Source organism: Xiphophorus hellerii, chromosome 4 (assembly GCF_003331165.1).
Source record: "Xiphophorus hellerii strain 12219 chromosome 4, Xiphophorus_hellerii-4.1, whole genome shotgun sequence".
NCBI lineage: Eukaryota > Metazoa > Chordata > Actinopteri > Cyprinodontiformes > Poeciliidae > Xiphophorus > Xiphophorus hellerii.
Window position 1 is genome coordinate 12,909,615 of NC_045675.1, and position 12,240 is coordinate 12,921,854.

Consider the following 12,240-nt stretch of genomic DNA (forward strand, 5'->3'; position numbering starts at 1 on the left):
AAAACACACACAAAAAAACACATAGTCTTGAAAATTAAGAAAGCTGTGTGGTTGGAAATATGTTTACAAAAGACAATGGAAAAATCTTCAGATAATTATGAGCCAAAGCGGCCAAAGTCCAAACAAAAACGTTGGGTAATTATACAAAATGTCTCTATTTAGTTCCAGGAACCCACTGTTCTCAAACTTTCTAATGTTTATGACAGGTGAAAAACAAAAATAAGAAACATCACAGTTATACAGCAAAACTGCATGAATCTTTTTGTAAAATTAAAGCATCTTTAGCAAAACAAACATAGTAAATGAATAATAAGAAAAAATTTAAAGAAATTTAAATCAAAACAAACTACTTAAACTATTTACAATCTAAGCACACATATAAACTTACTAGCTTAAATTTTGAGTAAGAATTAATTTCATACTGCAAGAAAATTGGGTTAAAATCCACACAATTAAACAAAAAAAGTTATATCTTTCTTTTAGCAAGGCAAAAAAGCAAAACCCATTTTGTGTTATGAATCTTCAGTTGCTTAGAATGAATGACAGATTCTTGTTACTACTATACTCTTACATTGAAAAAAATTTTTTTAAGTAGGTATTATTAAAATAAAACACATGATGTATTTTGTGTGTGTACCGTATCTAATTAAATATTTGACTTTTGTTTGTTTCACAAATACTTCCAGTTCAAAAGTTTTGCTTTGCACAGATGCTATGGAAATAAAGTTACACATTTTTTTGTTTAACTTACAACTTTTCACACTCAGCAAAACCACTTAGGCTCAGAACTAGCAGAATCTGTCCAGTACTTTCTGTCTTTTTTGTTGTTGTTGTTGTAAGATAATATTCTGGTCACAATTATGAGTCTGTTGTATAAAAATCAAACCAATCTTCAGCCGGCCTTAATTTAATCAGTAATTATTATTCATTTCTGGTGATGAGATAGAAAATAATTAGTCAAATAATGAGATGGTTTTTGTGGTAAACGTTCAATAATAATATATTTAATAAATAGTGACTGAATGATTCATATTTAAATTAATTAAGAACATTTTTAGAGATAGATTTAGATTAATGAGTTAGGGAACTCCTAGCAGAACGATACATTTTCCAGAAGTCATTGCGATAAATGATAATATTGTTGTTTTGAGACCATTTTGAATATCAATCAACTTTAATTTAGGAAAGAACACTTAACTCTGGAAGATATTTTAAATATTCAAAATAAACAAACAAAACGACCAAAAACAATAAAAACCACAAACAACCAAAACCATATATGAAACGGATTATGACGTCATACATTCAAAATATATTACCGTAATCATCAAAATGGAAATGATCAGAATGACCAAAATCATTTTGATTTATCATGCGATTAATTTAAATATACTGCTTTTTGCAACAGGCTTATTCACAACCAGAGTAAATGGGAGCACACACACACACACACACACCCACCCACCCACACACACACACACACACACACACACCCACACACACACACACACACACACACACACACACACGCGCGCACACACACACACGCGCACCCACCCCCACACACACACACACACACACACAGCACAGCACAACATAGTGATGTCACGGAGGGGGAGTTTGATTTGGGACGGGTCTGTGCGCCGGACGCCTGGACGGACACTCACTGCAACTGAATGATAGTTAAATCTCCTCTTTTAAATCGGGATTTTGTGGTTAATAATCACCGAACTGTGTAACTCCAGTACTTCAGGTCCCCAGAGAGAAAAGTTCAGGCTGCTTTTTGGTTCTGAACCATGGAAGCCCAGAGGAAGCGGACAGCTTATCGCCACTAGACCCCGTGGAGGAAAAGAATGGACCGAGTGAAAACTGACCCGACCGAGGTGGACTGATCCCCGCCATGTCGCCCTCCTCTCCCTGCCAGGAGGGCTACAAGCCGGCGCCGGCGGCCCCCGCGCCGCCCGTCCCGCCGCGCAGGGTCCGGAGCAGGGACGAGGGCTCCGGAGGGAGGACGCGGCGGGCGGCCGCTCCGGAGAGGCGGGTGAAGTGTGTGCTGGTTGGGGACGGAGCGGTGGGGAAAACCAGCCTGGTGGTCAGCTACACCACCAACGGATACCCCACCGAGTACGTCCCGACGGCGTTTGACAACTTCTCAGGTAAAGGAGCAGAGCTGGGCAGAAAGCCCGAAAACTGGAAGAGTAGCGATGCTTCAACATATTTCTACTCAAGTTAAAGCAAAAAGTAGCCATCCAAGAAATTACTCAAGTAAGAGTGAAAAAGTATTTGGGGGAAAAAAGCTACTCGAGTAACCGATTAATCATTTAATATTTACAAATTACAACATCAGACAGACCAAAATATAAAGTTATGTGGAAATGTTGGTATTTTAAAGACCAAAAATTATTAATCTAAATAAAATAACAAAATCCAAAAGAAAAAAAAAATCTAAATCAGCTTCTTTTAATATAAAACTTAACAAAATCTGTAGGTGTGTCTGTGTCTGGTGAATGTTTGGTTAAAACATCTCTGTTCTTCATTCAGTGGGTAGAAAATCCCAACATTTTACTCAAGAGTAGATATACTTTATAATAACGTTACTCAAGTAAAAGTAAAAAGTACTTTAGTACTACAAGCACTAAAGTAAATGTAACTTGTGGATCGAGGACAAACTTTATGAAGAATAATCTATAAGATAATCTGTTTTTATTTTACATTTAGCTGTAATTATTTAACAAATACTCCAAACACCTCAGTGTCTCTGTAAACATAAATGTGAATTTAAACACATATCATAACTCTATGTTAATAATTATGGTATATTATTTTTTTTATCTTATGATATTTGGATTTAAAGTTCATTTCTTTAATAAAACTTCTCTATTTTTGGCTTCATTTGAATGATTTCTGTGTTTCTGCTCAGCCGTGGTGTCAGTGGACGGACAGCCGGTGAAACTGCAGCTGTGTGACACAGCAGGACAGGTGAGTGAAAACACACACACACACACACACACACACTGCCTTACAGAAGTATTCAGCTTCTTCACAGTCGTCTCATTATAACCACAAACTCTAACATTTCTAATTCATCGCTCTAAAACGAACGTAGACGAAGTTTTCAGATGAAGATCTTAAAAGTGTGGCATGTGTTTAACATCTGTATGTATTTTAAGCACTTTAGCTTATCACCCAGTGAGAATAGGTTCTCACTTGGATTTAGGTTTGGACTTTGACTAGGCCGTTCTAACACATAAAAGCCTTAAGTCTTTTGCAGCTTCTAACAGGTTTTCTTACAGAATTGCGCCAGCCATGTTTAATCTCATCCATCTCACCTTCAACTCTGACCAGAGGCAGAAAAGCAACCCCTCAGCATGATGCTGCCACCACCATGTTTTGTGGTAGCGTCTTCCACACAGTATCAGTGTCTGCTGTGGCTTTTTTTTTTTTGTTTGTTTGCTTTTCTCTGACTGAGACTAAATTACTCAAAGGTGGATTGTTTATTAATTAGGATTGTCAGTTGTTCGCATTGGATTTTATTTTGGGGCTTTAGAGTAAAGGGGGCTGAATACAAAGACATTTCACATTTAGCCGGCAGCTATAAATTAATTAATCGCATAATAAATTTAACTGAGCTCAATAATTAATATTTCTTTGAACAGGAAGTTTGTCTACAGAGATTTGGTTTCGTTTATTGTTTTGATTGTGTGTGGTTTTTATTTTATTTATTGTTTTTGATAATTGTGTTTATCTATTTTGGATACTTAAACATCTTCTAGCTCCATAATTAAGTGTTCTTTACAAAAGCTTATTGATATTTGAAAGGGCAAACTTGCATTATTTTACCATTATCATTATATTACTTGTAAATGTTCTCAAAACAACAATTTTATCATTTATCGCGATACGTTGTGGGAAAATGTATTGTCCAGCAGAATTTGTTATTGTCACAGTCCAGTCACTTTTTTAGGATTTATCAATCATGTTAATAAGGATGTTTGATTTTCCTTTCACTACTAAAGAATCTAATCAAATCTCAATAAAACAAGTTAAACTTTAGTGTCTTAATGTGACAAAATTCTAAAACAAATTCAAGATTTTATAACTGTGCTGGATTTATTGTGTTGTTGGGTGGTTATTGTGTTGTTAGAGCTTACATGGCACCCATTTATGTTTTTTTTCCATTTTAAAGTTTTTAAGGTTTGGTGCTATGAAACAACACAGGATGCTGTGTGACCTGTAAGGGAAGGGATTTTTTAAAAAAAAGTCTGGAGCTGAAATAGGACACTGTGAGGTTGTGCTTTCGGATGGTTTTCCCCGTCTCGTCCACCGGGACGTTTTCACACAGTGGCAGATGAGTTTTCCTCTAGTTTTACTGCTAGAGAGCAAACAGAGCTGATCATTGAAACAAAGTGAAGTGGAATTATAAAATGTGTTAAGTGAGGTCAGTCCTTGTCCAGGAAGCTGTGTTTGATGGGTCTTTCCCTGGAAAGAAAACAATCCCTCGTAGGCAGGAAGTGATGTCATTTTGTCCACAGCTGCAGCAGATTGTCTTTAGAAGATAGTAGAAGATCCATATCATGTGGGACAAGCAGCTTCTGGTTGAAGCCGCTGTTCTCGGCTGAAAGAAACTCAGATATGCCCGGCATGCCGAGCTTCACGTGTTTGATAAGAGAAACAAATACTTTAAAACTCACAGGGGGAAATGAAGAGCTTTAGAAATGAAAATAAATCCTTCCTAGTCGATGATGGTACAAGAGTTTAATCTATCAACATGTAAATACAAGATGTATGCACAGAAATAAAGGGAATGAACAATATTATTATCGCAAATATGACCACAGATGAATAAAGGATGAGCAGGAAGAGTTTTTGAGAGACCGCAAGGAGAAATAATCAAATTTAATCATCTATCAATAAAAACTATCATGTTGTGGCTATCAATTAAATCTTTACATTTCTCTTACTTCACACCATTTGACGGTTTGAGATAAATCTAAATTTCCCTGGTTTTTCATTTAGCACAAATTTATATCAGTTACATCTCTTTTTGCGCCTCTAAGCATTTTATTTTGTAGCAACGGGGAAAATTGAATTGAAAAGGCTGTTCTATTACATGCAGTTTCAATTAAATACATTGAAAGGTGTGATTTTAATTTCACAAAACTGCAGATCTAGAAGATGCATGCTGACCTTTTTGCCTGAATTTCTGTCATTGAACCAAAGTTTGCCTGATGTGGTTTGGTTTCGTCCCTTCTGTCGTCCAGGATGAGTTTGACAGGCTCCGTCCGCTGTGCTACACCAGTGCAGACGTCTTCATGCTGTGCTTCAGCGTCGTCAGTCCCGCCTCCTTCCAGAATGTTCCAGAAAAATGGGTCCCAGAGATCCATAAACATGCCCCCTTCGCTCCCCTCGTCCTGGTGGGGACACAGTGTGACCTCAGAGAAGACGTCAAGGTACGCAGTTTTACTCAAACGATAACACAACAAGCAAAATACTGCTTCTAATGGTATTATAGTTAAAATATAAACACATCCGGATGAGAACTGGAAGCCTCTCTAGAGTTGCAAAAGCCTGGAAAATAGATTTTTGGGTAGCCTGGTAAAAAACAGCCCTTGTCCAATGCTTTGCTGAGTACAGAAATAGTTGTTTTTTGGAGATGTGAACTACAGGGACGTATGAGGCTCATTGTAAATAGCAAAAAAAAATCAAATAAAATTGAAGTCAAAAATTGCTAGAAAACAAACTGAAGTTTTGAGATTAATCTCAGAAATGTAGAAAAAAACTGGAACTTTGAGTTTGAAAAGTAAAAATTTGCTAGAAAATAACTCAGACATTTTGACATTAATCTCAGAATTTGTTTTCAGAAAAAAACTTGAAAAATTTCTCAGTTTTTTCCTAGAAAATTTCAGAATTTTTTGCCAGAAAGTTACTTTTTTTTAAACTTATCTAAGACGCTGTCATAGTGATCTCTGTTGAAGTTTTAAATTTTACCCAATTGCTAACATTTGTCCGTGACGTCTTTAATGCTCCAGATCAACGCCAAGAAGCTTAATGGATATTCCCTGAGCTGTAAACAACTGACCTCCACTGCGAAGAGAGAAGTGTCCATCCAAACATTGTTAATTCAACATTTGGAAACAAAGTCAACACTGCCACTGGTTAAACTACAGGCAAACTACAATTCTAAGTCAGCGCAGAAAATCAAAGTCATTGTTCACAACTTCTCCTTCTGTTCGCTGATTGGTTGAATTCTACTGGAGAAATCAGTTTCAGTGGGAGAAAGTCCAGACGGAGTAGTGAAGCCAGTTTTCAGGCAAAGTTTTTTTTTTAGTATGTAGGCAGAGGAAAGGCTTTAGCTGCTCAACTAACTCACTCACTCTCTGGTTACCTAGCAACTCGCTCACTCTCTGGTTACCTAGCAACTCACTCATTCTTTGGTTACCTAGCAACAGCCTGTTGAGTAACTGGTTCCACCACTCTGCCTTATAACTGCTTAAAAATAAAAAATAAAAACTGTAAAACTGGCAGTATCTCAGATATTTAAAACAAAAAAACTAATCAATAATTATCAATTTAGGCAATGCTTATATTATGTGAGTCATGTCGTCCATTGGAATTTGCATTGTCAGTTTTTAGCCACATTTAGCATTTTGACTAAAAGGTTGTTCCTTCCTCATGGCTTGTCACAAACTGTTGTGGTTCTAATGTGACGAAATGTGGAACAGTTTGTGGAGTGGGGATAATTCTCCAAGGTAACTGCTGTCGACTCCTTCCAGGTGCTCATCGACCTGGCGAAGTACCGGGAGCGGCCCGTGGACCCTTCGGATGCCCGGGACTGTGCCATGGAGATCGGAGCCGTGGCCTACATGGAGTGCTCCTCTCTGACCCAGAAGAACCTAAAGGAGGTGTTCGACACGGCCATCCTGGCCAGCCTGCAGAAATACGGCTCACGGAAACGCTCGAGAGGCAAACAGAAGCACCGAAAAAAGGCGAGGCAGACCCCGGACAAGATGAAGAGTCTGTCTAAGTCCTGGTGGAAACGGTACTGCTGCGTGGCGTAGAGCAGACCTGGGACTGGATCCGGCTCTGATTCTGGGCTGGAGTTTTAAAGAAAACTATATAAAACCCTGACTGGAACGTGGAATATTGTGGATGAGATTTACTACTGAGCTTTGAGTCGCCTGGAGGATTCTCTGGTGTTTATTCACTTAGACTGGTTAAACACCAGTTCTGTTCTGGGACCAGTAAAAGATGTGACAGAGTCATATCCAGGTTTCATTTCTCTGGATTTCTGGTCCAAAAATACCAAGGAAAAAATAAACAAACAGACAAAACAACCTGCCTTTTTATGCATCCCAGAGGAAAACTGGAATCTTTGTTGGATGTAATTATTATAAACGATGATCTAAGCCAAACAAAACACTGTCAGCTGACTGTAAATTGTTCCCAATTCTGGACTGGTTTAAAATAAGATCAGAAAGAGCTGCTGAGAGAAAGAGAGTCGCTCTCAGACCAGACTTTGTCACGGAGGATTTTACGACCCAGACAAGATCGCCAGACTCACATGAAGTCAAAACAAGTCCGTCCTGACTTTAATCCAGAGCCATTGTTACTCTGATGAGAGGACTCGTTGAGCAACCACATCCTGATTTTACACGTTCAGTTTTGATTATGAATCAGCTTTTTGTTTGGTCGTAAACAGAACAATTTGTACCAAATTCAGGCTTTATTTTTTTATGCAAGCGCTCAAATCATATCTAATCTTGATACGAACTCATGCACATTTTTGTCCTATCAGAAGACACAAACTGTTCCCGCTTTGATCAAAACTGAGATTTCCAAACAACCCCACATTCTTTATGTCTTTTTTTTTCTGTAGCAGCAAACAAACTATTTCATGTCTCTACGTTGGAAGGTAATTTATCATCTTTTCCTCTGAAACTCATCAGGACTGACAGTGAAAACAGAGCGATGCCGGTTCAGGTTGGTTAGCTGTGAAAACGGGATCATTTCTTCTACACGTGTTTGACTTGTAACTTAAACAAAGTGGTTTCAAACATTTCCACTGCTATATGTGATTTATCCTTTCAGACTTGACTGTGAGCGTTTGCTGAATCAGATCCTCCATGGTTAAATCTAAAATTAGCTATAATTAATTCATAATGCATTTGGCTATCTTTGTTTCTTAAGAAAAATCTATTTTCTCTGTTATATTACTGGATTTTATTGTTAGTTACTGACACTCTGTCTATAACGCATAAATAATCTATAAACCTGGTGTTTTTCTCTTTCTAATATTTCATCAACTTTCTAATATTTCATCAAATGAAAACCACAAACTTTAATGTTTTCTATTTTTTGCGACAAACCAAGATACAGTGATGCATCGATATGAAGAACAAAAGTAAATCATCGTTTCAGTTTGTTTCAACAGATGAAAAGCTAAAAAGTGCGGTGGGCATTTGTGCCCAGCTCCTCTAAGTCAATAGAGGGGATAACAATGCATCAAAAGATGCAAATAAACAGTTTGTTTTTAAATAAAAAGGCAAACATTTTATTGCCTGAAATGCGGTAATAGCATTATTTTACTTGTAGCAAAGGATGCATCTGCAACTAAGAAAATACAAGCATGTGAAAAGCTCAGCCTTTTTAAATCAACTTAATATCAATAAAATGTAACTGATCTATTGACTATTTTTTAAATTAATAATTGGACAGCAAAAAGTGATTAATATGAGATTTTGTTTTACAGAATTTGAACCAGGTGAAGCTAAACCTTTGAATAGTTCTGGGTAAAACATATTTACAAATAAAAGTTGTTTTTTTACAAAATCTTAAATGCCAAATGTATATATTTTCGTACAGTTTTGGCTTAATTACTGCTGTTTCTGATGCAACTCAATGGGTTCACTGTGTCGATGTTTAACTGCTGATAGCAAATGCTTTGTGTGTTGCAGGGAGAAAAGGCATAATAGGTTATTTGTCTTGTGGAGCTAAGTGGGCCAAAGGTCACACACTCTTATGATAGCTGGCATTTCCTGTGTCAAGTTTAACAAGTTAGTTTTGTATTTAATTCACTCCGGTTTAAACGTCTTAGCAGAACAGTGGCGTTAATCATGTTGTTCTGTCTTGTCTTTCCGTGTCAATCAGCAGAAAACGCCCGACTTGTATTTTAAAATGACCTTAAGATGAGATGCTCACGTTTTAAACTTTTAAATACTGTGATCCTGTAGATTCTGCTTTATTTAATCACCACAGAAGCTACTCTGACCCCAACTGATAATAGTTAAGCAATGCAACGCGCTACAACACTGGCACAAATTCATTTGTGATGCCAACTTTTGAGGCTATGAGAGGTTAGAGGGTTTCCCTCGTTTTGACTTCTCAGGTGGTTGCTGCAGCGCTGGAGCAGGATGACAGACGAAGGGCTTCGTAACGTAGAGCAGATGGCTATCCGCACGTGGAGACAGAAAACAGATGTGATGAATGTTGGGGTTTTTCTGTTTTGTTGAAAGTAAAGCATGATTATTCTTTGTTGCTGTTGTTGAGGTTTGTAGAACTGTGTGAGAGCTAAAACTTCATAAATCTGTGATTTTGATTTACTGGGTGTTGTTGTGACGGGCCGCCGCTGTACGTATGTTTAATACGTGACTCAGAGACGCGGCGTCAGCCAGCTGGTGTTTTGGTCTCATTGGATGTGAAGCAAAGAAACACAAAAATACACATAAATACGTCTGATTTAGGGCACAAAATGAAACTGGTCATTGTATTCATCTATGTCCAGGGCCGAATTTAGAAGGATAAGGGCCCAGGGCTAGAGCCGGTTTTGGTACCCTATCCAAAAAACACACACACAAAAAAACAAGCATCTTATACATGGAAATTACAGGTGATAAACGGTTAGGCCTATACATCAACAGGTTCAAAACCTCCCATGTGAGATGGCCCCAAGTTTGTCCCAAATAGATGCGCTATAAGTTCAGAATTTTCAAATATTTGAGTTTTGTATACATTAACATTAATATCAATCAAAAAAAATACCAAAACAACACATTTCAGATGGGCTTATGAGTTTTATATAAGCTGCAATGTAAAACATTAATTCATTACAAAAATCTTTGGGGCGCCCAAAACATGGAGCCCTGGGCTACCGCCACTGTAAGCCCATTCTGAGTCCGTCCCAGTCTACGTCCTGTGACTGTGAGTTCAAACAAAAACAGATACCTAATCTGAGGACTTACAGATCTTACAGGGGCCACCAGCTCAGAGCCTCATTCAGAAAACCAGCCGACCGCGGCCTGTGTGAACCACCACTCCTGTTTTCACTGGTTAAAAAACAAAAACAGACAATACTCTGCTGCAATCGGCTCATCTCAAGCTTGTCGTCAACCTGAAAATATCAGTAAAAGGAGGATGTGTTTGTACAGATCTGTTATACTCTGAGAAATAAAGAATATTTGTAATAAAGACGTGTGGTATGTTGGTACCGAGAGCTGAAACCTGTTGAGGAGGTTGATTTGTAGCACCAATGATATAGAAGGTAATAAAAGGCAAAAAATATATAATAAAATTAAGAAATAAAAAAATGATTAAAATGAACACAGAAAGTAAGATTAAAATACAAATTTAAAACACATTAATAGGTGAGATGGTTAATGTTTTAAATGATTTAAAGGAACTAACTGCACATCTCAGTTTCTTTAATTCTAGTCCTGGGAACACTACATCAACAAGTCTGTTAAAAACTAGAAAACTAAATGGTTCATGTCTGCGAAGCAACTCTGAAATATATTTACACTCAAGACATACAGTCATTTAATAACTGCTGTAATTGGATACATTTTCTTGGTTTTGGTCAGGAATGTTTACTGGTTTATGGTGATTAGCTAAATGCTCTCTAACCTTAAATCTGCAACTTTTGCCTTTTTGGAATCAAAAGTTTTAATACACTTTAAGCTGGGAGAAGTTATAGCTGTTGAATAAAAGTGGTCCAAGCTTAGAGCCTCCCACATGTGATCTTTATTTGCTAACATTCAAAATGACACGCTGGGGCTCTAGTTTACCAAATGAAATCTGAACCAGTTTGGCATCAAACAATCTGGACCCAATTTTCCAGTAGCCACATTGGTGTCCAAACTTTAATCAGGTGTGGGCGAAAGCCAGCTTGGAAAGTACTGAATATATTTTTCTTATGAAAAAGGAGTAAATTTGTAGATAAGCTGTCTTTGCTGAACAATGATCTTTGCCAAAGTGTGAGTGTTCAGAGCTCAGAGTAACCTTGTACCACCATGTAGCGAAAGCTACAAAATGTTACTGAGATAAGATGAACAAGTTTACAGTACGTGTTATTTCTCTACCAAAATGACTTAATCATTTCTCAACAAAAAAAAAAAAAAAAAACTAATCTAAAGGAAATTATCCTGTAAAAAGTTTCTAAAGAAAACACCTTCACTGCAAAAACACAAGTATTTTAGGTCTGGTTTCTAGCGCAAACATCTTAATACATTTGAAATAAGTTTCAGCAAGATATAGGAGCATTCAATCAATCAATAATTTGTTAATATTGATCAAAAAGTTTTAGTTCCACTGGCTGATAAGTTCACTTATAAAAAGATGTTTTTCCTTGTTATAGGTTAATTAATCTGCCAGTGGAACTAAAACTTTTTGATCAATATTAACAAATTATTGATTGAAAACACGCCCCTATATCTTGCTTATAGATTATCTATGAGTTAGTTTGGTCTTATTTCAAATATATTAAGATGTTTGTGCTAGAAACTAGGCCAAAGATACTTGGTAAGATTTTGTGTTTTTGCTGTATTTTGATTGTTTCCTTTCATTCTTAGCTCAAACATGGCTTCTTCTGACTTGTTTTGGTGCTGCGGAGCTTGCTTTTTAAAGTCAAACAACCATGCTGCGCTCAGCTGAACATCAGGAGAGATGCAAGCCACGCTTGAGGACGTAAAGACACAAACACAAGTGTACACACCAAACACACACAGAAAGTCACCAGACTGCAGTCTGGATCACTGTGAGGAGACTCCCTGCTTCTAGGCCTCCGTCGTTACACAAGAGCTTTATTTTGAAGGCTGTCAAGTGGTGTTTGGTGAGGGGTCTGTCTTTCCTCTGGGACGCAGTGTGTATGTGATTCACTGCGTTATCAGACAGCAGTGAATCATGAGAAGACCGACTTTGTTCTGGTTACATCAGCCGTCCTTCGAGCTCCAGTCAAATCTCCCTGGT

General features: G+C 37.5%; 1 protein-coding gene across 1 annotated transcript; it reads left to right on the forward strand.

Moving 5' to 3' along the window:
* The first annotated feature begins 1,603 nt into the window (after positions 1–1,603).
* Positions 1,604–8,275, forward strand: rhoua (ras homolog family member Ua). The gene is made up of 4 exons (XM_032560969.1): positions 1,604–2,156; positions 2,921–2,979; positions 5,262–5,450; positions 6,774–8,275. Exons 1-4 carry the CDS (start codon positions 1,901–1,903, stop codon positions 7,056–7,058), a joined length of 789 nt encoding a protein of 262 aa, XP_032416860.1. The 5' UTR covers positions 1,604–1,900; the 3' UTR covers positions 7,059–8,275.
* Positions 8,276–12,240: the final 3,965 nt, after the last annotated feature.